This window comes from Anas acuta, chromosome 2 (genome assembly GCF_963932015.1).
Source record: "Anas acuta chromosome 2, bAnaAcu1.1, whole genome shotgun sequence".
In the NCBI taxonomy this organism is placed as follows: Eukaryota; Metazoa; Chordata; class Aves; order Anseriformes; family Anatidae; genus Anas; species Anas acuta.
Window position 1 is genome coordinate 65,616,569 of NC_088980.1, and position 25,742 is coordinate 65,642,310.

The following is a 25,742-nucleotide window of genomic DNA, read 5'->3' on the forward strand; positions in this document are numbered from 1 at the left end:
ATTTTCACCTAATTGTTCTAAGGAGTCGGATTATCTGCATTTTACAAAGTTACCTGCTAAGTTTTCTTATCACTGCAAAGATATCTCAATACCACATTCCTTACCTTTAAACAATGTAACTCTGTAAAAACAACATTTTTATTCCCACAAAAGTACAGACTGGAGAAAGATAAAAAGAAGTGTTGAAAGAGTTATTGAAGGTGTTAAAGGTGTGGTATGTAGTATTTGACAGAGCTGTTTGAAGTTGAATGAGCAGAGGAAGAAGATGTAGGCATTATTTAAGTAACAGTCTACAAGTTTTGGTATACTTGCTGTGGTGTTTGGTCAGTTCCCCAAGTATCAGAGTGAGGGGGGAGGACAGCCTGCTCCACCAGGACCGTCTCCACAGGGGGGCTTCGGCTCCGGCGCCTGAAGCGCCTCCTCCCCCTCCTTCTGCACTGACTTTGGTGTCTACAGTGAGGTTTCTCGCTCCTCCCTCTCCCAGCTGCTGTTTAGCGGCAGGTTTTTGTTTTCGTTTTCTTGGATGTGCTCTGAAGAGGTACAGACTGTGTTGCTCATGGCTTGGCTCTGGGCAGTGGTGGGCCCCTTTGGGGCCGGCTGAAACTGTCCCTTATCTGCCATGGGGAGGCTTCTGGATTCTCCTCACAGGGGCTACCACTGCAGCCTGCCCAGGACCTTGCCATGTGAACCCAGTACACTGGTGTAGGTAGGTCATTAGTGGCCTGTAAAGCATCACGGATTAAATTAACTAACGAAACCCTAAAAGTGATGGGGGTAGAAGGGGCTGGGAAAACAGTGCCAGTTTTGGGGGATACCAAGCTGAGACTAGGGGATAAAAAGATCACCGGGCAATTATTGTATGTACCCAAGGCAGGGACTAACTTGTTGGGAAGGGATTTGGTGATGAAATTGGGCATTCAACTAGTAAATTGTTAGACTGGAATAACAGTGTTATTAATGGAGTGCTCTCAGGCCCTGTGAGCAAATATATATTCACCTCTGAATTACAATATATGTTAATATATTAATAAATTAACAATATTAACAATATATGTTAATATATTAATAAACTATAAAATATTAACAATATATGTTAATATATTAATAAATTATAAAATAAATATATTAATAAATACAAATAAATTACAATATGGAGAAAGAGAAGTCAGGTATATAAGGCATCTAATGTCTGAGGGAAAACAAAGAATAAATCCAGAGAGGATTCAGGGAATTGTTGAAAATTAAGAAAGAACTAAAAAGTTTTAAAAGAACGATTTTTTTAAGGAATCAGGAGCTATGAAGTCTGAAGGAAAATGGATACTCCCTGATGGGAGAGAAATGCTGAATAAAGTGATAATGAGGCAAATATTAACTGTTTTACATCAGAAGAGTCATTGGGAGGTGCAAGCAATGTGTGATGTTGTGCTAAGAAAGTATGTCTGTGTAGGAATATACACAGAAGCACATATGCAGAGGATGTACTATATGTCAAAAGGTAAATAAAAAGGTCTTCTGTAACCCATCTAGAGGGGGACGGGAACCAGGGATTTGACCTTTCCAAAGTATACAGGTAAAGTTTACTGAGTTACTTGTTCGTCCTAATTGACCATGTGACTGGATGGGTGTAAAGCTTTACTGCAAGGGTTCAAGCAGGCCTTAGAGATTGAGTGGGATTTTCACAGCCCCTGGCACCCCTCCTCTTCTGGGAAGGTGGAGCGAATGAACCAGACATTAAAGAAGCAATTAACTAAATTAGTGTTAGAAACCCAACTTCCTTGGGTAAAATGCTTACTCCTACAGGTTCAAACAGCACCAAGAAAGGATATAGGAATTTCACCATATGAGATACTGTTCAGATTGTCCTATTTGGGCAGAAGGGATGAGATACCACAATTCAAAACAAGACAGTTTCCTTGAGAACTATATTCTGGGGTTGTCCTCTTCTTTGTCATCTCTCAGGACCTGTGGGTTGTTGGCTCAAACCCCACCTTTGGAATTCCCCAATCACCACCATCACCCAGGAAACCGGGTCCTGATTCGGACCTGGAAAGAGTCAACTCCGGCCTGAATGGGAAGGACAGTTACTAACCACTGAAACAGCCGTAAGAACTGCGGAAAAATGTTGGACTCACTATACTCGAGTGAAGGCATCCGTCGACCCTAGTATCTGGGAAGCTGTTACTACAGAATACTTGTTGGAAGTTGAAATTGAAGAGAAAAATCTCATAGTGGATTCTGAGTATGATAAAAGCTTACAATTGTAAACTAACCTTTTATTTTCACAGGTAACTAACGACTGTGACTTGTGATTGAGAGAAAGGACAGACCTATAGAGAACTGCAGTGCTCCCAAGGTGGGGGGGGTTGTTATAGTAGTAGTGTACATCTTATTCTTTGTATTGATAATTATTTGGAAACCTAAGGTTTAAAAATAATGACAGGGAAAAATCGATTACTAATTTTGTTTTTAGTGATTCTAGGCCTCAGAGAAGGCCTCGGTCAATTGGCAACTTGGAAAAGGCATGACCAGATAATAGCAAAAACGGGATACCCCATCAAAATATGGGTGACTGTGACAGGGTTATGTACCACAATCTGTCACGTTTGATGCTTGTGAGGTGTTAGCTTGTGGAGATTTAAATGCCCAACGACAATTGAACAGAGAGAACAAATAACTGGGAGAGACCCAACAGCCAGATTGAGAATAGCTGTATGGAAACAATCCTCTATTGCAATCAGAGAAAGGGAGAAACTCAACGAGAAAACAGGAGAGAAAACAGGAGGCCCTCTGAAATGTGGCAGTTCAAACAAGGTATTGGGATGTGAATGCCTGGATAGAATGGGTCAAATATACCGTCCAGAGTCTCAACCTAGCTACTGCTATGCTTGTGCCTCGGGATGACCGATTGCCCAGATAGTGCCCTTCCCATGGGGGTGGACTGAAGACTCCCAAGGGATGCGATGTATGATTGCATTGTACCAAGAAAAGACTGCCTGGGGAAATGAGGCCTGTAAGTCTCTTTTTGCTGTTCCTTGCATGATAGCAATATCGCGGTTCCCCCTGCATTCTCTACAGCTATAGGTAACCATACAGCTTGCCTTTCACAGCAGGGTGTGAGTGCTACCCAGCATCTGGGAGAATTTGCCTTGTGCTACCAAGGACTTGATGGGAAACTGCTCAAGACTAGAGATCTCCAGGGCAGATCTCTGGTGGTACGGTGGAGGGAAGATCTTACGGTCCACCCTACCATCTAATTGGGAAGGCACTTGTGCACTTGTTCAATTAGCTATACCCTTCACCCTGGCATTTGAGAGAGAAACATCACAAATACCCAGAAGAAGTAAAAGAGGCTTAGGAATATCATTTGATGGTAGAGTATACATAGATTCTACTGGGGTACCTAGAGGAGTTCCGGATGAACATAAAGCCAGAAACCAAATTGCTGTAGGGTTTGAGTCACTGTTCTGGTGGGTAACAATCAATAAAAATGTGGATTGGATTAATTATATCTTTTATAATCAGCAGAGATTCATCAATAACACCAGGGATGCGATGAGAGGAATCGCTGAACAACTAGATGCCACCAGGAAAATGGCTTGGGAAAACAGGGATAGCATTAGATATGACGCTCGTGGAGGAAGGAGGTGTGTGTGTGTGTGTGATACAGAGCAACTCATTGTTGCACTCTTATACCTAACAATACTGTCCCAGATGGCTCAGTAACTAGAGCATTGTAAGGGTTTACCACCCTTGCCAGAAAAAGTAGCCATATTTACATCCTTGATCGTAGTTATAGGAGTTTTGACAGCCATTGGTTGCTGCATTATCCCCTGTGTAAGAGGACTAGTACAGTGGTTAACTGAAACCGAACTATTGAAACAAATGACCATGGAGCTACCACCTTACTCAGATAAGGTGATAATGAGGAGATAGAAAGCAAAGAAGAAGAAGAAATCTACCAAATTACACCTTAGAGAAAGGTTTTGCAAAAATCAACAGTTTATAAAAAAAGAAAAGGGGGGAACTGTAGGAATAGAAATGTTGTTTTTGCAGAGTTACATTGTTTAGAAGGAGGGAATGTCGTACTGAGATATGCTTACAGTGATAAGAAAGCTTAGCAGGCGACCTGGTAAAATGCAGACAACCAGACTCCTTAGGACAATTAGGTGAAAATCACGGTGTCAAGTCAGATAAGTGAAGAAACATTACCACTTCAAGCAGTAAAAATGTCAAAAGAAATTTGAAATTTATCAGGCCGGCTACTGAAGGCCATGCATTGTTTGTGAAGCATTGGATAGATTGTGAACCTGGATTACCCACTCAGTGGGGAAACGGGAGGGTCCTGTCATCAAAAAGTATATAAACTGTGTTTTGGAACTAGTAGATGCACTCTCTCCTGCTTGTGGGGTGCCCGCCATTGCAATCGCAAATAAATTACTACTTCACTGAGATCCTCGCCTGAGCCTAAGTTATTGGCTATGGAGTGGCCAATAATATATGGCTATGCTTTACTAGCATAAAGGGAGATGGGGGAGGGGGGGAAAAGAAGGAAAGGTAAAGGTCAAATAATTAGCTAGTTTCAAACCCAATTCCTTCAGCTAATAAGGGACAATTCCTGGAAAGATTTCTACAGAGATGGGCATAGTGGGCACAAGGCCACTGCAAAGAATACCAAGGCACTTCTAGACGCAATGGAGTCCAGCAATCAAAAGACCACTGCAGAGGAAACTACTGTATGGCAAGTTTCCTCCTGAACTCTAAATACTCTGTTACTGCAGTCTGGCAAAGTTGGGAAACAACATGCATGGAGAAACCCATAGTGGTTTCTAGTGAATTTGGGGAAAGCATAAGTGAAGAGGCAGGAATCTGGAAATAAAACTGAGTTTGCAACACTGGGCTACTCAGTCTCTGCAATGACCTTCTGGAATCTGAAAGTCTCTTCTGAGCCATAGGACCTAATGCAGGACATAACAGCTCAGAGGCCTCAAAGCTGCTGTTTAGGAAGAGTAACGACTTCCAGAACTGGCCCCCTTTTCTGCAAGATCTTACTCATTTCTGCGCACTAACCCACCCTTCTATAGCTGGCACTTGCTCATTTTCTCTGACAAGTACTTAAACTGTTTTTCATTTCTTTTAAGTTTGTTGAAAAGGTAAGAAGAGAATTTGGTCAGCATTCAATGAGAGTCTAGAACAATTAGGAGAAACTTCAGACAGTTAAGTTAAAAGGTCAAGCTATTGAATGTAGGTTTGCAGCTTAAAAAATATCAGAAAGTATCAGTAATAACTTAGTTAACCAGTCATTCTAGAATGACCAGTGCAAAGTAAAAATCTAATAATTTTAAAAGAATGCTAATGTTAGAGCTGGATGTGAATTTTTAAATAAAACCTTGTTCATCACGCAGTGGCTCAGTTGAAAACAGGACACTATGCATGGATATATTCTCTTAACACTTCAAATGTGTATACTGAGACATTCCACAGATGGCAAATGGAGAAGAGAGACCACGTTGTATACACATCTCTGAAGTCTTTCCACAACTGATTGCTTATTTGTCAAAACTGAAAGCTGTCTAGAGGATTTTCTGAGTGAGCTTTTCTTGGATTGAATTTTCAAGTTGTGCCACGATACAGACAAGAAGGAAAAAAGCAGTCCAGAAAGTCAGTAGGTGAAGCATTATATTATCATTAGCTGGCCTCCATCAAAAGATACAGTTTTCAGCCTTCTACATCTTAAGCAAATACACAGGTGGCAAAGACACAGCTGCCTCCTCTTCCCTGAGGGATGAAACATGGAACTTTCTTTCTTACAGCCTTTTATACAAAAAATACTAGTTCAAATTTATTCTGTATTGTTCCATTCCTTCCCACATTTTTTATCAAATAAGAACTGATATTGGGCCACGGAAAGTCCACTCCACATTTGCCTCTCATATTGCCTTAAACAGATCCCCATTGGGCTAATTATTCTGAACTCCTCTTCATTAAGAAAAAAATAATATTATCCTGCAATACCACTTATTTTTTGTAAAATATTTTTTTTTCTTCAGGTTGCTGCAACTCTGATTCCAAAATTGCTTTCTTTTCACTGCAGTGATAGGATGATCTATCCCCATCTTTATAACAGAGTGCAGAATTTCACACTGAACTAAAAAAATATAAGAAATCATGTGATAATCTTATTTATTTATTTATTTATTTTTGAATGTGAACCAATGGAATTTAGAAACTGCTAGTCTAGGCCTTCTGCAATTCAGCTGAACATGCCCAAATTGTTTATACATATTTCACATTTCTGAGGCTTTCTTCCCTCCTATACAAACCAGACCAAATGTATGCATGAACCAGGTCATTCTCCAAAATCTGGAGAGTGAGACAGTTGATTCAGAGAAGTGCCAACAAATGGTATGTGCATGTACTGGCTGTTTACCTGTGGGTTCTGAGAAAGGACTCTTTCATAAGAAACCATTTTTACTGTTAATCAAACCAGAAGGTTTCATCTTTAAAGGAATTAATGCATTTCATTCCAAACAGCAAAATTGTGTTTTTCTACCGTGGCCACTTCTGTTTCAACAGAACTGCATCAACATCAGACATTACCTGCTGGGAGAGGTTTTTCTCCTCAATTTTGCCCATCTCCTCAATTTTGTATGTGGTATTGTGACCGCTGAACAGATGTAACCTGTAAGAGTGCTATTAACAATATTAATTTGGCTCTGATAGTGGTTTTATGCAATGCTCATAGAGGCAACTGAGCACATGCATTACTTTAAAGCACTTGGCTGACAGATGAGACTTTGTGGATTGTACTGCAGTTATCACCTTCAGCTTTCCACGCACGTGGCTGCAAGGTAAGCAAACACGCACCTGGGACCTTTACCACCTGGGACCAAACGTGTTTCCAGCAGCCATTTCACATCCCAACCCACAAACTGGAAGAGCAGGGGGCACCTGCAGACCTGGAGGAAAGCAGACAGCGCGGACATGTCCAGCAGCGCTACCAGACAGCTGCACCAACCCTCCCTCTCCTATTTTCTATGGGATTTCACCCCATGAGGCACCCTCCCTCCCCATCCACCGCAACGCCCGCCATCTCGCGCCCCCCTCCGCCCGCCACCTGGGCCTGTAGGGGGAGGGAGGAGCAAGCCACCAGGGCGGGGCGGCCCGGGCTCAGGGCGCAGGGGCGGTGGCAGCGGCAGTCACGTGGGGGGCTCCTACTGGCGGCGGCGGCCCCGCCCCGCCCCAGGTCGGGGAGGCGGTGGCGGCGGCGACGACGACGAGCAGGGAGGGAGGGGGTGCGCGCGCGCGGCCGTTGCACCTGGCGCCGTCCTCGGGGCTCAGCGTCGTCAGGACGACGGGGCCCCGCCGCCGCCATGGTGAGTCCGGGGGTGAGGGGGGTGGGCTGCCGCCGTGCCCTGAGGGAGAGGATGGCGGTTAGGGCTTCGAGGGGGGAGCGGGAGGGTTCCTGCGGCGGGTGCGGGGGCCAGACCTTAGGGGGGAAGAAGGGGGCCCCTGAGGTACTGCCGCCTCTCTGCTGCCTCTGTGTAAAGGCTTGGTTGGGCTCCCTGCGCTTCTAGCCCAGGTATTTTGAACCTGAGCAAAACAGAAAACAGCCTTGATAGCTAATTAGAGGTGGAATCAAAAGGGTGGGCGTGCTACTGTGTCATACCGTGTTTTTGGGGTGGAGGGATTTGCCAGGCAGAGGTTTGGGAAATTGCTACTGCTGCTACAAGGGTGAGTAAACAGCAGCGTGGCTGCGGGTGGGGTGGTGTTGGTGAGGTAGTTACGGTGTAACTTAGTGATGTGCCCTACTTTTCACTGGTATGCCACCACACGTCTTGGTGGAGCTTCTGGGATGGGGAGTATCTGAGAAGTAAACCAAGTAGAAATGAATTTATCTCCTGGGCTAACGTTAGGGAAAATGGCAGACTGAAAAACAACAAACTAAATGGCTTTTATGGAGTATATCACAAACATAAGTGAATATTTTCCACTTACTCAGAGGAAGATGAAGAAGGAATTGATTTCACGCACTTAACATGCAGTGTTTAATATATGAAGTGTCAGCGTTTCTACAAATCTGAAATGTTGTTGGCTTATTGCTCACTTATTCTGACAGCAGACTGAAATATTTAGTGATATTAGTTAAAATTAGAGAGAATGTGGGGCTAGCAGATGTGGAAAGTTGAAACGAAAAGTCAGATTTTCACTGAAGCATAGCAACTATTTTTAGGTTAGTGTAGAAAAGTAGTACTAATCTTGGCACGGTGACAATATTGATCTGAATGCCAGCAGAAGGCTATACATTAACAGTACTTCAACTGTTTTGTCAATTAGGAGTCAGAATAACAGCATCAGTTTCATATAAATTATCAACTTGCCTGATAGTCCTAGTAGTATTTTTTCCCCAATCAGACATGCACTTAAAAGGGATATGCTAAGTATGACAAAACCATATGAAACTGTGTAATCGAAGAGTTTTCTCTCCTTGTTCAGACAGCAGCCCGGAGCTAATTTAGACAATAGGCACAACATTCATTTGTATTCTTTCTAATAAACGTTTTGGGAAGGTGATTTGTATACTTCATAAATTTCTTCTTCTTCTTTCATTTATCATTTCAGCACAATACAAAAATGGTTACACTGTTATCTGGACATATGTGGACAAGGTATATTGAGTGACTTGATTGTGATAGGGTTGGAGTCCAGTGTTCTGTCAGCTTTTGCAAAACAGCTTTCCCACTTGAATTTTGTAACATGTGGTGGGATATTTTATTTGTTTGTAAAGCTTCTGTGAAGAAGCAAAGAATAACTTCTAAATGTTGCAGGTCAGACTTGTGTTCTTTAAAATGCAGTATGTCTGAATCCACTGTTACAAAAGATATATAGCAGGCATTACAGGAATACAATGGTGGACTTCAAATTCACAGCGTAATGGTTTCTTCTCTGTCAAACCCATGTTTATTTTTCAGGATCAAGAAGTTACTTACATACTTCCTTAAAAGTTTAAACTAGTTATTCTTGAGCTTGAGCATTTTTTACTGATGGTTTGTTAAAGATGAAACTCTTCTCTCAGACTGATTTTTCCAAAAGTATGCCATGCTATAAATGTCTGAAAATCTGTGCATATAGTGTGTTACTGCAAGACTGCTTGGAACCAAATGGATTATTTCTGTGATGAGATGAACGGTCCCTGTGAATGATGTTGTGGTGACAGCTGCTGTGGAATCAGTTTCAGTGTTTTTGATCAGAGTTAGTTGAATGGTCAAAGGGAAGTACCTTTTTCAGGTGTTTTGAACTTAGGCTTCTGCAAATGCCGTCTGAGTCTCTGGTGCTTAAGGAAGGACATGTTGTTTAACCTGCCCAAGAAAAGAAAGCCTGGCGTCTGTAAGGTGCATCCTTTTGGCAGCCCCATTGCTGTCCCTTCAATACCCTTCAAATCTCTTTGAGTGATTCCATCTGGGTTATTATCTTTGCTTTGGAGAAACACTGCACTCATGTGAGATGAGGCCTGGAGCTGGAAACATGCCCCTTTCTGGGCCTGCATTCTTAAAACCACGAGCTGTTGCTGTACAGTCCACAAGAGCTTAATGGCAACAGACTGATACCAAACTTTAAAATGTTGGCTACGCTTCAAGGTATACTCTTTTTCTGTCAGTGTTTTCCTCTGCTCTTCTTCAGGCAGAAGGAAATAGGAAGCTCTGTTTTCATTGGGTTCGGTTACTTTTCAATTGGTTAACCAGTATGTTCTGTAAATTTAAATCAAGGAGCTGAGACATCATCAAGTCTGCATAAATGTGAAACTCTACCAGTATGTCAAGTTTTTTTGGTCCTCAGATGCTAAAATTGAGGTCAGAGCTTCACTGAGCAAAGGCCTTTCTGGATCATTGCTTAATATTATGTAGTAGTTATTCAAATATTACGGGCCAAAATGTCTGAGCATACAAGTAGTACTGAACATGTCTATAACATACTTCCTAAACAAAAGTATTGAGGATATTTTATTTCTACAGAAATTCAAGGACTGTAAGCTTTGGGAAATACTAACAGTTAAGTGAATGTCCAGCTTCTTTAAGTCTTAACCTTTTACCTTTCCTGGAGCAGTTTAAAAAAGTATTTTGGAAATGCTACTGTAATGCTATTTCCTTTGAAGTCAGACATAATTGCTGCATGTAATCATGAAGACATAATTTTGTCTCTTGTAACTGAAAGCTTTTATTAATCATACAACACTTATATCGTGTGTGCAGTGGCAACACAGATCTTGTCATATTTGTTTTCTGGTTCATTCTTGGGGGAGATTGTTCCAAAGAGCAAACCTCCACTAGGCAAAAATTTCACACTCAGTGGTAAGAAAAACATCGGTTCTGACATTGTTTGCAGTGCAGATCAAGCGCTGCTTTAAAACAGCTTTGGAGAAGCTTTAGCTTCATTTCTGTAATGAACTATATCTTCTATATAATTCTATATAATTCTGAAGAGCAGTTGTCTTTGGGGAAAGAAACCAGTATTCAAAATCTGTCTCTCAGGTGGTCAGAGGAGGGGATTCAGCTTCAACCATGCAATCAGGACTTAAGCCATAATTTCAGTTACAGTTTGAGCTAGCATAATAGGAAAAAATAATTGACCTTCTGTATATGGGTAGTGTGTTTGGAGAAAGGGCTGCATCAGTCCAACTTAGAATAGCGGAAATTCCTGGAGAAATGGACCTGCAGAAGAATTTCTAGGTTTGCACGTTAGGAGAGTTGGTACTGACATCAGTGTGTCTGCAGGCTAGTATACTGGAGACTGGGAATAAAACTAGTCATATGTGTAGCACTACAATTATATATTGACACAATGATTCAGAGCTGGAATTTTGAAAGGTGTACTCCTAAGGGCTCTGATGAATCTGTGATGTGGATTAAATTTGGATGGCTGAAACAGAATGGCTTTCCATAACCAAATACTCATGCATTCAAGCAAATGGATACCAGCTTTTCTTTGTGATTTTCCAAAAATGTATCACAGTCTGAATGTCTAAATGTTTATTATAATATGAATCTGTGAAGGCTGTGTGAAACCAAATAGATTTTTGTCACGAGATGAATTTTAATGAGTAAACAGTCCCTGTGGATGATGTTGAGGAGAAAGCTGCCTAAGAATTCATTTCAAGCTTTCTGTTTAGAATGTCAAAGTTATGTGAATGCACCAAGGGAAATTTATTTCTCAAGTATTTTGAATTTAGGCTTTTGCAAACTGTATTTGAGCCTGTTTGATGCTTGAGAAGGGATTTGTTACATTCTTGCTCAAGAAAAAAAAGGCACCACTTCTGAAGGATACAGAATCTGAAAGATGCATCCTCTAGCTTTCTGATGGGCTACAGTCAACAAGTGCTTGATCCATTCAACTTTAATTTTCTGCCATAGGTCTGTTGCTCTTGAAACCGGTGGAGTAGACGGTACAGGTTTCCCTGTGTTCCACTTGGACAATCAAATCTACAGATTACTTCAGTTGAAGGCTTTATTCTACTTTTTAAGCAATAATCTATAAATGCTTCATTGTATGCTGTTTTTGTTTGGAAGATCATGACCTTAAAAGAGAAGTTATGGACAAATATATGGACAAATGAACAAAAGGAAATATGTAGTCATTAAAACTTTTTTTGTGTGTGGGCAACCAATAACAAAAAAACACCTAAAAGAAGGTTTACTAATCAGTATATGTCTAAGAGGTAGAACTATGCTTTAGCAGATGAGGATAAAACCTTATCAATCCCATTTTTTCAGCTGTCTCTTTATATATACTTGAAGAATGTTTAGACATGCAATTAACAACTTTTTCCAAATTTGTTGCTGTTTAAGCACTTTTCTTTCCCTGAGCTGAACTGCTCTCTCTGGTGACTTTGTAGGAGAGAAGGTGAGTCTCGCTTACAAGGATGGACAGCTCAGCTAGTAAGTTTCACTAACTTGTTGGGCCTTAATAACCTGGCTACCTGCAGTTGAAAAGCCATACTCTGAAGAAAAATTGATTGGTGTTTTCCAAGTACAGCTGGCAGAAAGTGTCTGCACTTCTGAAAGCTAAAGGGGAAAGGGTGCTGTCAACTACTTGGCCAACTGCGAATGGGTGGATGGGGCAACCCCAGGCACCCCCGGGTCTGCTTGAAGGGGCAGCTGAGCTGAAGTGGCTGAAGGTGCCAAGGTAGAGCTGCATGGCTGCAGAGGTGAGCACTGATGTTTGTGAGTGACCTTCATCTGTCGCCAAGTGAGAGTGGGGCCTTGCAGAGCCAGACTGATGCCCTCCAGTAAAATGTGAATGATGTGCTCTGAATACCAGTGCTGGCAAAACAAGAAAGATGGCTTTTCTGGAAGCAAACCAAACAGCAAAATGGGCAGTGTGGCCAGCTGCTTCTGCCTGGCAGGTTTTATCTCGGACAGAGCTCGCTGTGGGGAGACTTTAAAGACAGTATGGCCTTTATGGGCAGCCCTAGGTCAGTGAGGCATTTTGGAAAGGTGGAGAGAGATTCCTGGGTGTGTTTGATCTTTTCTGAAGGTGAGCTGTGATGGTTTATAATACCAACACAAGAGCAAAAGGCTTTCATGTGAGGTGTCAGTGGCTTTTGATCCATCAGTTTGTCACAGTGCTGGAAGAGGAAAGATACAGTAGATATCTGGAAGTGCTGAGGGAGCTGAAAGCCTGCTGAAGGCAGCTTGCTGGGCTCAGGTAGTGGGTTCCAGGGGAAAAGGTGGTTAGCTGCCACGACAGAGCAGCATGGCTGGGATTTCCAAGTGCACAGAGCCAAAGCCTGAGGCAGAGCATGGGAGCAAGAGCCTGGGTGGCAGACAGCATCTGCATGTTCATATAAAATACTGCCAGTTTGTTGCCACTGTAGATGTGCATGGTCTGAGATGGCATCACCTTTTGACATTCAATTTTGTTGTGTTTGATATCCTTTGTTTCAGTCCCGTTAGCAGTGCACATCCATTCTCCTGCTTTTGTTGCCTAGATACAGTTACGTTTTGCTGCTTGCTCAGTGTTAAATGAGTCTGCTCGTCTGCCATTTCCAGTGCATTAATTGCATGTTTCTAGAGGAAGCACCAGTTAGCAGCAATTCCCTAACCATTGAAAAACATTTTGTAGTATAACATGAGGTAATCCTTAATCGTTAGTCAGGGAAGATTTTTGCTTTTCTTCTTCATCCTCTATTTTTCTCCTGTAGTTAATGGCATGCTAAAAGTTCTCCATTTGATGACTGCAGTTCTGCTACCCAGAGCAGTTTGAGCACTCTGATCTGGGTTTTCTTCTGCTGTAGCAAGAGGCAATTTCAGCTGCATGGTGAAGGTGAAATGGCTCAGGCAATAGTTGGGCGTTCCCACGGAGGAGCAGAGATGTGCAGCGAGTTGGTGGGTTTTGTGTTGGGTAGCACAAATCTGCACATCAGGGACCTGAGTAAAACCTCAATTTTAATTTTGACAAGATTTTCCTTTAAAGCATCTTGTTCTTATGATGCCTATTACTGCATAAATAATACTAAATAAATCCTGTTCTTGCCAGTAGAAACCTGAAAGATTCTATGCTTTTTACATATGGCAATACTTACAGCTTAGCTAGGATGTTTGCTGTGTCAACACCAGGAGAAGGGAAATGAATGGATTTAATTCTAAACTGCTGTCTCCTTTGGTGACAGTGACCCACCCTTTGGTTTTGTTACTGACTTGGTAAGTAACTCAACCCTGCTAACAGTTTGTCTTCTCTTTTCGCTGGTGTCGTTTGGGGTCTCAAGATTTCCTCTTTGTCAAACCCACGTTTACTAAAAAATGCTTACTTTAGCACTCTAATGAGCAAAGTTATTAAAAAACACAATCTCAAAAACAACTTGATTTGAAAAGTTAGCAGGTTGAATGTCCTCATCTACTCTGATATCACTGGAAATGAGATCCATAAGTATCTCTGGAATTGAGCCATTATAGCTGAGTTGCTAACAAAGTGGTTACACATATTAAGAAAATGGTCCTGTTCAATAGAGGACTAAATGATGACTGAAATCGCATCATCTAAAAAAAGTGACTATCAACAAAATGAGTAGTATAACCTTATTTTGATGCTGAACATAATAAAATAGAATTTCTAAATGGCTTAGATGAGCATGATAGATCGGGATGAATATTTGTTTCTTCACAGAGGAAAATTAACTTCTTTGAGCATGCTGCAGTTCCTTGTCAATTTGTGTACAAAAACATATGTGCACAACTCCATCAAAAAATGTGTCTTCACTTCACTAATTCTGTTATAAACAGGAGAGTTAACTGTTAGACCAGAAGAGAATAATATGGTGACAAGCTAGCTGTGATGTATCAGAAAGTTATGTTCTAGGACTAAAGGTAGTCGTCATATTTAATAATGTGGAAGAGGAAGCAAAAAGATGAGACACAATGTGTATATGTACATACTACATTTTATAAAATGAAAAAAGCGATAGTTATGTAAGAAATTTAGTGAAAGTAAATATCAGGTAATATTTTAAGGAAATCTTCAGCCTTTACCTTACTGTAACCAGTCTTAGAAAAGTGAAGTGAAGATGCTAAAGCAAGAGGTCAGTTAAGGAATATGAGAAATGGCCCAGAATTGAAGTAATAACCAACTAGCTGTGGAAAACAGGCTTTGGTAGAGCACCGTTAGTTTTCCCTTGCATATTTTGTTCTGTTTGTTTCCCGAACTCCTGTCAGAATGTAGACATTTCCTGTATCTCTTATGCTTACAGGAAATCCAGAGCTGGTTTTAGAGTAATATTCTGTTACGTATGTTCAATGTTACCTCTCTTTTTTCATTCTGAACTGATTTTTCTGTTGTATTTCATGTTTTTGTACAATTTGAAACATGCTTTTCTGTGGTTTTTGTGTACCCTGTCATTAACACAGGCAAACTTGCTATCAAATGTGAAAGCAAAGAAAGAAGAAATATTATTTCTGCATCCACAGTTATTTTGTAACACTGGACAGGTATTTTGAGGGTGTGTTGTTGTCAGCACTGTCTGACTAAAGAAGAGGAAGTCATATTTTTCAAGGTTATTAGAATATTTTCACAACAGTTGATGAACACTTCCTTGACTGGCTTTATTTTTTATTTTTTTTAAAATAGAAAATTAGCAAGTCAAGATACAAAAGTCAACCAAAAAAATAAATAGCACAGTCCTATTACTTCAAAGAGGTGATAGATATATGTACCCAGGGTAATTACTTCATTAATGAATTCTGTGATTAATGGCAGTTTCAGATAATCAGGAAATCCTCAAAAAAGGAATAGATTGTCCAATATATTGACCTTCTCTTTTTGACACCAGTTGCACACAATCAGCCCCCTTATGTTCTGTCTAGAAGATGACAGCCTCCATTATGCCATGTCTGCTGTTGATTTGGCAAAAAAATGAAACTGAAGAGCCTTAAAGGGTTCCCTCTCTTCCGAGATTCAAATGCAGGATCATTCTAGAGGCTGATCTACTTTTTCAGAGTAAAGAAGTAAAGGTTTTTTCATTTATTTAAATATTCCATAAGAATATTTTGATATGATAACTATAGCTAGTGTATACACCAGCACATATAACTGAGAGAATCACAGAATGGCTTGGGTTGGAAAGCACTCTAAAGATCATCCAGTTCCAACCCCCTGCCATGGGCAGAGATACCTCCCAGATTGATCGGGGCCTCCTCCAATCTGGTCTGGAACACTTCCAGGGATGGGACATCCACAGCTTCTCTGGGCAACCTATGCCAGTGCCTCATTACCCTTGGAGTGAAGAATTTATTCCTAACATCTTATTTAAGTCTCCCCTCTTCTAGTTTAAAATGAGAACTAAAACCTTTCTATCACTATCTGCCTGAGTAAAAAGTCGCTCTCCATCTTTTTTATACGCTCCCTCTAAGTACTACTGAGAAGCCACTATAAAGCCTTCCTTGAGTCTTCTCCAGGCTGAACAGCCCCAGCTCTCTCAGCCTCTTTTTGTAGCAGAGGTGCTTCAGGCCTCTGAGCAACTTTGTGGCCCTCCTCTGGACCCACTCTAACAACCCCACATCCTTCATGTGCTGGGGACCCCAGACCTGGATGCAGCACTCTAGGTGGAGCCTCACAAGGGCAGAGCAGAGGGGCACGATCACTTCCTTCCATATGCTGGCCACCCCTCTGTCAATGCAGCCCAGGATGCAGTTGGCCTTCTGGGTTGCAAGCACTCACTTCCAGCTCGTGTCTAGCTTTTCATCTTCCAGAACCCCCAAGTCCTTCTCTGCAAGGCTGCTCTCAATGAGTCCTCATGTCTCTGTCCTCATGTCTGGCATTGCCCCAGCCCAGGTGCAGCACCTCGAACCTGGAGTAGTTGAACCTTAGGTTCACATAGGCCCGCTTTTCTAGCTTGTCCAGCTCCCTTTGGATGGCATCCCTTCTTTTTGGGGTATTAACTGCACCACTCAGCTTGGTGTCACCTGCAGACTTGTTGAGGGTACACTTGATCCCACTGTCCATGTCACTAAAAAACAGCTTTGAACCTGTTTCTTGCCTCATCCGCAACTTGTTTTGTAGTTATGGTACTTTGTATGGAGGGCAAGTCGCATGCTTCTCATAAGCAGTAGTAAAAGCTGCATTTTCTTCAGTTTAACTTGGATTTCTAAATGCAAGCATACGGGTCATGTCTACTGTCATTTATTTACCAGAGTCTGCAAGTCAGTCTAGGTTTGATTTAAATTCTAAAGATACCTTTCATAAACAGAGATAAGTCTTTTTCCCATAAGAGCCGCCAGAAATATAGATTGGTTGTAGGTTTAGATTTTCACCCTGGCCACAAGAGGAAAATACTTACTAGTCCCAAAAATCTGTGCTATGTTATGTAGTGCTTTAGCTTTTTAATGCAGGAGTTAAGTAGCTGGAAATACCAGTAGTCTTGAGCACACATTTTATCTGTTTGTATTAAATAGTATTGTATTAAATACCTCATGTCTTATGAATTTAAATGCTGTGTCATCTTCATATAGTGAGCATATGTCCATGTTATTGTACATATGGGAGTCTACAGAATAAATAAAAGTAGTATAATAATAGATTTTGCACTGGCAAAGCTACGGCATACTTCACAGAATCACAGAATTTCTAGATTGGAAGAGACCTCAAGATCATTGAGTCCAACCTCTGACCTAACACTAATAAGTCCTCCACTAAACCATATCCCTAAGCTCCATATCTAAACATTTTTTAAAGACCTCCAGGGATAGTGACTCTGCCACTTCCCTGGGCAGCCTGTTCCAATGTCTAACAACCCTTTCGGTAAAGAAGTTCTTCCTAATATCCAACCTAAACCTCCCCTGGTGCAACTTTAGCCTGTTCCCCATCGTCCTGTCACCAGGCACATGGGAGAATAGACCAACCCCCACCTCGCGACAGCCTTCTTTAAGGTACCTGTAGAGAACAATAAGGTTGCCCCTGAGCCTCCTCTTCTCCAGGCTGAACAAACCCAGCTCCCTCAGCTGTTCCTCATAGGTCTTGCTCTCCAGACCCCTCACCAGCTTTGTTGCCTTTCTCTGGACTCACTCGAGCATCTCCATGTCCTTATTGTAGTGAGGGGCCCAAAACTGAACACAGTACTCAAGGTGCAGCCTCACCAGAGCTGAGTACAGGGGGACAATCACTTCCCTAGTCCTGCTGGCCACACGGCTTCTTGTACAAGCCAGGATGTTGTTGGCCTTCTTGGCCACCTGAGCACACTGCTGGCTCCTATTCAGCTGATTATCAACCAATACTCCCAGGTCCTTCTCTGCCTGGCAGCTCTCCAACCACTCATCTCCCAGCCTGTAGCACTGCTTGGGGTTGTTGGGCCCAAGGTGCAGGACCTGCTACTTGGCCTTGTTGAACTTCATTCAACATTCCATTGGCCTCAGCCCATGGGTCCAGCCTATCCAGATCCTCCTGCAGAGCCTTCCTACCCTCGAGCAGATCGACACACGCACCTAACTTGGTGTCGTCTGCAAACTTACTGAGGGTGCACTCAATCTGCTCATCTAGATTACTGATCAAGATATTAAAGAGAATGGCCCTAGTACTGAGCCCTGGGGGACTCTACTAGTGACCGGCCTCAAACTGGATTTAACTCCATTCACCACGACTCTTTGGGCCTGGCTACCCAGCCAATTTCTAACTCAATGAATCGTACTCCAGTCCAAGCCAAAAGCAGCCAGTTTCTTGAGGAGAATGTTGTGGGAAACGGTGTCAAAAGCCTTACTTAAGTCAAGGTAGCCTTGACTTCAATACCATCCACAAGACCAATACCATCCACAGCCTTTCCCTCATCCACTAAGCGCGTCGCTTTGTCATGGAAGGAGATCAGGTTCATCAAGCAGGACCTGCCTTTCATAAACCCATGCTGACTGGGCCTGATCACCTGCTTGCCCTGTAAGTGCCACGTGATGACACTCAAGATAATCTGCTCCATGAGCTTCCCTGGAACTGAGGTCAAACTGACAGGCCTATAGTTCTCCAGGTCTGCCCTCCGGCCCTTCTTGTAGATGGGCGTCACGTTTGCTAGCCGTCAGTCAGCTGGGACCTCCCCCGATAGCCAGGACTGTTGATAAATGATGGTAAGTGGCTTGGCTAGCTCCTCTGCCAGTTCTCTCAGTACCCTTGGGTGGATCCCATCTGGCCCCATCGACTTGCGTACATCCAAGTGCCGTAGCATGTCGCCAACCATTTCCTCATGGATAGTGAGGGCCACATTCTGCTCCCTATCCCCTTCCACCAGCTCAGGGTACTGGGTATCCAGAGAACAACCAGTATTGCCACTAAAGACTGAGGCAAAGAAGGCATTAAGCACCTCCGCCTTTTCCTCATCTTTTGTAACAAGGTTTCCCCCCGCATCCAGTAAAGGATGGAGATTCTCCTTAGTCCTCCATTTTGCGTTGATGTATTTGTAAAAAGATTTTTTATTGTCTTTAACGGCAAAAGCTAGTAACAGTCTGCAAATTAGCTTTATATATATATATATTTTTTATGCATATAAATGGAAAGTATGTTCTAGATGGATATCAAAACTTCTGAGGAAGCTTCTGCAACTGCAGAATGGTTATGTTGAATGATTAAGGATTTTTAGTGGTCTGTGATACTAAATGTTCAGATATTGGACCAGAATTAATGAGATGTAAGTTCTCCTGTCTGTTTTACCACAGACTGCTTATGGAGGTAACTTCTGTTTTTGTGGCTTATATTTGCCTGTAATGCACAAGTATATCACCCTCACCTCCAACAATTTGGTGATCTTAAGCTCTGTGAGGATGGCATGCCTCCTTTTTCTGAATGAGTGCTCCAATAAGAGCATGAAGGCTGAAAATAGGAGTAATGACTATTGGTGTAAAGTAAAACCAGTGCTAACCTGTACCTGTGTTCAGCCACATGGAACTGCTTAAAACCAAGCACGTATCTTTTCTTTTCAGGGGGAAGTAGAGTTGTCCTATTGAAGCACATATGCATATATGCTGTAAACTTTGAAACTCTACAGCCATTGGTCTGTTAATAATTGTGTTGCTCCAGTTGCAGGAAAAGGAAGCCTTATTAATCTTGCTGGTCCTGTTGAAAGTTTACAGTTTTACTGTTCGTAGATGTGTATACTGTTTGTTGCCCAGAGGTCGGAGGTGCAAAAAGTGGCTTGTGCTGCAATACAAAACTGAGAAACGGTGGTGTGCAGTTAGACCTGTCATCAGCCTAGAACATACTGGGAGAGAAAAAAAGGTTCTTATGGTAGCTAGAAGGGAATTCCAGTTTTCTAATCTTACAGTATTTGGGGGGAGATATTTTAGAATTCCCAGGCATGTACTTTTTGCTGACTTCCCTTTTTTTATGGACAGCATTATGCTTGCATTTGGCTTTTTCGATGTACCTTTTTCAGAACCACCTGTTATTGAGCTTTCCTTTTTTTAACCAAGGAGCACACCTGATAGTTACCAAGTATGTGATACGTGTTGATGGAATGGAATCTCTTGTTGGGAGATATGTTGGTAATAAGATGGCCTAGGTGAGACACATTTCCTGTTTTTCTTGTAGCATTTCTTGAGGTGCTTCTCTTGCTTTCAGACCACTGCCATATGTGGCAGTAAATTCTTTAAATCATTAGATTATTGCAGTTTCATGTACCTGGGCCATGGAATTTACAATGTACGCTGTAATAGGACATTTTTAGAACTGTGCAACCAGTGCATATTTGTATGTGTCTTGCTGTTGCTAGAACTTTTACTGCTACCGAAAATACTTCCTGGGGTGTGTTTCTTAGTGTTTATTTAATGATTACAAAATGGTTCCACGTGCTTTGTGTGGCTAAATCTCAGCACTAGGAAAGACTCAAGTGTATGAGTGGGTGTGGCTGCATTGTGCATATTAAAATAATTTATAGGGATACCAAATAGCATGTTGAAAACATGGTGCTAATGGTAATTTAAGAGTCAAACACCTAAACAGAAGGTTAAAAGGGTCTCTAAAAGCTGTTTTTCTTTTGTTGGTCTTTTTAAATGACTTTTTTCCTTCTGTTTCCAGGTTTTCTCAAATAATGATGAAGGCCTTATTAACAAAAAATTACCCAAAGAACTTCTGTTAAGGTAATTCGCGATAACGTGTTAAGGAATAAAAATCTGAGGATAATGCATTGCTTATGTGGCTTATAGACTACAAATTAATTCTTAAACTATTAAGATTACTATTAATTCTTAAATATCTTGAAATAAATAGTAACATGACTGTTTTAAATCTTTGAATTCTTTAACCTGTTTTGTTTTGATTGGTCTTGATTTGTTTTAGTGTTCAAATTACACTATACTGTAGATAATATAGTTTAGTAGTGATCTTTTTCGTGCATATTAGAAAAAGTGAAATAAAATGTCCAAATAGCTGTAGTATATGTAGTTAACTCTTTTCCACATTGCACAATGTTTTATCTGTCTGTAGAGTGTAAGATCCATCTCTTATGTAATTCCCTACAATGAATACTCAAATTCTTTTTCTTATGAAATTTGTTATAACAAATATAAAAACAACTTCAGAGCTTTCCAAAAATCACTGTGGCGAAAAGCACAGACCGTCACCTTTTACTGTTGGTCCGTGTTATATACGGTAGAACCATCAGGACGTTTTTACGTACTGGAATCGTTCGGCATTTCATCAAACCTGTGTGAGTAGAACACCTTCACAGGAGTTAGTTACAACATCAGGATGAGTAAGTTTAGCCCATGGTTGAGACACTGGTGGAAGTCTTCACATGCTTGTGTTGAAAGTTGATTTCAAGCAAAATGTCAATTCCAGAATGTGGAGGTACTGCTCAACTGGATGTAACTGCTTCATGGGGGAAACTGAATCGGCCCAGTGACTTCTTCTCCAGCTGCCTATAGTTTTCATTGCAGCCCACTCTTTGTGTAAAAAGAAATGTTCATGTATAATTGTGCAAGTATAATTTTTAGTGATGGTGTTAATAAAATTGAGCTAATGATTTGTTCTTGATACTCTAAAGAGTTGCTTTGGTTATCTTATATGTCACTGCTTCCTGTCTGAAACAATGGTAGTTTGCTATCTTGTGTATTAAGAAAGTGTTCTTAAAATGTTATTACTTTTTAGTGTCTGTACTATAACAATGTTCTCTTGGTGGTACTAAAGAAACAGTCTTTTGTTAAAAGGAATTGCATTTTTAAAAGATTTTCATTTTTGTTCAGATATACTCATTCCATGTTGTGGTGATGATGTAAATTAGGCTTGTAGAACTATTTAGAAAATGTGATTAAATGAAAAAGCATCACTGAATGATGCCCTGAATACAAATTCTAATAATTTGGCTTTGTTTCATTGTATATAAAGGTCAACATGAGACATTTTCCAGATTCTAAGGGAATATGGAATATTCTGCAGGGAATGTTCTACCCACTGACCACTAACCTATTGATTCTGTCCTGAATTTGAGTTAAATCACTGGAAAGTTTTAAAGCCCATTCCCACTTAACAGAAATTGGAAAATTTTCTAGCAAAAGCCGATTAATCAGAAAATTTCAACTTGTTTTATCCTCAGTGTTTATTTGAGGTTAGGTATGCTACCTTGAAGACTGAAGGTACAATGACTATTTATGTACAATTGGGCAAATGATGTTAAATAAAAATGGTACTTCTAGTGTGATACTACTTATCAATTGTTGCTAAAGCACATAAGAATTTAATAATAATAAATCTGTTAAATCTTGTTCCTAATAATTTTGTTTCTGTTTCCCATTGGCTGAAAATGAAAATATCTAATCACTTTCCAGAAGCTTTATCTGCTCCATGACACGTGCCTGTGATTTGTTCTAATTGCCTGTTTGGTTGGTTTTCTAATCACTTCTTTGGAGTTAAGGACCACTGGAAATGGGTATATGACTGCAGACGAGAGTCTGGTTTTGATATTATGCTGTTATCAGTCTCTTTGTTTTGTTTCCTATCATTGTTAGTCTCCATGCTTCTGGTTAATGAATGTATTGCCCGTATCTTTATATAGAGGAGCTTTCTATATTGGGAAATTAACATGAGCTTGGAGTATTGCAGCTGCTCTGCACTAATTCCTTGCTTAGACATATTTCAGACATGTCAAATCACAGAACTTACTTTGCTTAATGAAAGCTACCTGCAGAAGACATGATTAGACTTCCCTTTACAGAAACCATAGATTTGTGTTTACATTCTGAAATTAAAGGAAATGTGTTTTACTTTCATAATCAACTCCTATACAATCGAATAGATTAATAATCTGTATTAATACAGTTGATGTATCAATTTGGTTGTTTGTGATTCTAAATAGCTACATTGTAATTGGTTGAAGTCCTCTATTGTAGTACGCCAGAAAGGCAAAATGTGGTCTAAAATCAAAGTAAGTGATTGCATGTGCATTATAAAATTGGAATGTTTTCCTGAGATTATTAAATATAAAACAGCAGTCTTTGCTACTCAAGGTGAAATGCTGCAGTATTTAATTATACAAATGAAGTGGGGAAAATGAGGCATGTTTCAAACGGCATTTTTTTTTTGTCTTCAATATACACGTACTGTTTGTCTGCTTATGAAATTGTTACCAACTAAGATCTGTTCCAGATGCAAGTTCATATTTTTCAGTTCTTTGACTTACGACTTGGTTATTCTGTATGCGTTTTCTGAATTCTTTGTATGAGGTGATTGCTGAACATGTGAAAACAATTGTTGTTGTTTAGTAAACTTGGCCTTTTGTAACCGGAGGAGGTATCTGCCATCCTCTACTTGTTTAAATGTTTTTTTTTTTTTTTTTTTTTTTTTTTTTTTTTTTCATAAACAAACACAAGTATAAGCTTAGAAGTTTGGGGCAGAGATGTTTCAAATGGAATTCCTTTTAAAACTGTGAGTGAGAGTCTGTAAGAACACAAGCAGAAAATTCTATGGGTGCATTTGTACACTGTTAATGCAGAAGGAGCGATTTGGGAATGGAAGTTGTGTGTTTTTTTTTGTTTGTTTGTTTTGTGCCAAGGTGCTGAGTAAAATTTGGGAATTATGAAAAGGAAATTATTTGTTTAATGTTTCTTCTTGAAGAATTAGGACTTTCTTACAAATGGACTGCTTCAGCATTACCTACTTCAAGGATGGATGTGTCCTGGTTTCAGTTAGAACAGAGTTATCTCTTAGTAAAAACACACTTGTGACAAAAGATTTGTCGTTCTGGAACAAACAAAAGTAAATAAGCGTTTAAAGCAGCAGGAATAACAGCTAAAGTTGATGTAACAGCAACTTACATAAGTCTCAGATCCATGCATTACCATTTGTTTCCTTTTGTTTTTTTATATGCTTTCAAGCTTCTCTTTAGAATCTGTTATTTAATTAATCAAGGCCTAATTCCATTTGGAGCTTTATTTACTTTGAAACTGGAGCCTTATTTAAACTCAGTCTCTTGATTAACAAATTACCAAAGCCAAATGTTCAGAAGTACCAGTGATATAAAGAAGTCATTCCTTTCATATGGAATTCTCACACACATGCACTCCAAAATGGTTGTTTTTTCCTTTCTCATTCCCATGCTAGAAGTGCCAGCAAAACACAAAGGCAATTCAAAGGATACTCCAACTCTCTACCAAAAACAAAACAAAAATAAAAAAGCACAGAACATTGTTTTTATTTTGTTCAGTAGTGATGTTAAAGAGTTTAAATAACAATGTCAAGCACCTATACTGTGCTCTTTTTTTTGTTTGTTTTTGTCAGTAATTTATGAAGCATTTACAGTAGAGGTGAGCTTTCATATCTCTGTCTTCCTGATGCAGGCATAGGCATCAGGATGAGAAATCTGTTTTTCAAAGTTATTTTCCAGGCCAGTAGAAGAGCAGATTGGATCAAGTGTACCAAATACTAGTCCAAAGACTAACTGAAGTTTCCATAACATTTATGTCTGTAAGAATCATGGTTTATGGAATATTCCTAGGCTGCATACCGCCAGAGCATCATGTTTGTGTTGTTTGTTTTTTTTCCTTCACATTTTTATCAAGCCAGCAGCATGTAGAGTGGGCATGTTTGGTTTTGGCTCTTTGGTGCCCTGTTTGTATAATACCTTCTCTCATGGGAAGAATTGGAATGACCAGCAGGTTGGGTTGGCACTATGGTCTGCCAGCTAAACCTCTCTGGAATAATCATTAGGCTAACTGTTTTTAGTAAGATGCTTTCTAGTTGCCAAATTTGTGCTTCATAAAATCATTTCATAGAAATGAATTTTGTATTCATAAAATTGACTAGCTAAGATTGGAAGTGAACTCTGGAGATCATCTAGTCTAACCTGCAGCTGAAAGCAGTGTCAGCTAGAAGAGACATTTTTTGGCATTGTCCTGTTGAGTTTTGACTATCTCCAAGGATAGGGACTCCAAAAACCCTCAAGTCAACCTGGTTCAGTATTTGACAATGCTAACAGTAAAAATAAAGGTGTTTTTTTCTTCTATTTAAGTGGAATTTATTGTATTTCAGTTTACATCCGTTGCCTCTTTTCCTGTCTAGTCCTGGGCACTACTGAGAAGAGTCTGTTATCTTCACTCCCATCAGATATTCATACACATTGGAAAGTTGCTTCCAAAGCCTTCTGCTTTGAGACATATCCATCTCATGGTGTTCAGCAGGAACTCAGCTCCTTTTCTGCAGAGCTGCTTCCCATTTGATCAGCCCCAGCTTGTAATGGGTGCATGAGGTGTTCCTCCCTGGTTTGTATCCCCTTTCAGGGATTCCCATCTGCCCCAAAGTAATTACGTTTTCATTTATCATATGCTTTTCTGTAAAAAATAAAATAAAAAATATTTCATTGTTTTTGATCCTTATGGAATTCTTTCTCCTGGTTTGATGCCTTAAAAAGAAAATGTTGTAGCTGGAGTAAATAGCTGAGACTTTGACAAAAATCTAGCTAATGAAACTAGGGAGTCATCAGTTGCAGCATGCTCAATTTTAGAAACTGCAGAACCTTGTGGGTCATCCAGCCCTTACAGAAAATTATTAAACTGGACAATTGATGAGGCTTTTAAGGTTAGAAATATGGATCATCCTCCTCTGCAACTATTCCAATTTTAGGAAGGCGTGATTGATTTGGGAGCACAGGAAGTAGAGGTGGCATGGCTGGGAGTTGTCTTAGCTCTTCTCCCTTGGCCTGCAGGTCCTCTATTGCTTCATTTTAGGTAAAGCACAGGACTTGGTTTGGCATTTAGTTTGAAAGGTGTTTGATCTTGGGAAGGGAGAAAGATGAT

At 40.5% G+C, this 25,742-nt stretch overlaps 1 protein-coding gene across 4 annotated transcripts in view; it reads left to right on the plus strand.

Annotated features, from left to right (window-relative positions):
- Nucleotides 1–7,063: 7,063 nt before the first annotated feature.
- Nucleotides 7,064–25,742, plus strand: part of FBXL2 (F-box and leucine rich repeat protein 2) — a 74,786-nt gene continuing 56,107 nt past the window's right edge. For all 4 annotated transcript variants that reach the window (XR_011092573.1, XM_068670646.1, XM_068670645.1 and 1 more), the window contains exons 1-2: nucleotides 7,064–7,373; nucleotides 20,533–20,594. Coding sequence is in view for 3 of the 4 variants with exons in the window: in XM_068670646.1 (XP_068526747.1) it covers nucleotides 7,371–7,373; nucleotides 20,533–20,594 (65 nt within the window). In the remaining variant the exon portion in view is untranslated. The remainder of the gene's footprint in view (nucleotides 7,374–20,532; nucleotides 20,595–25,742) is intronic.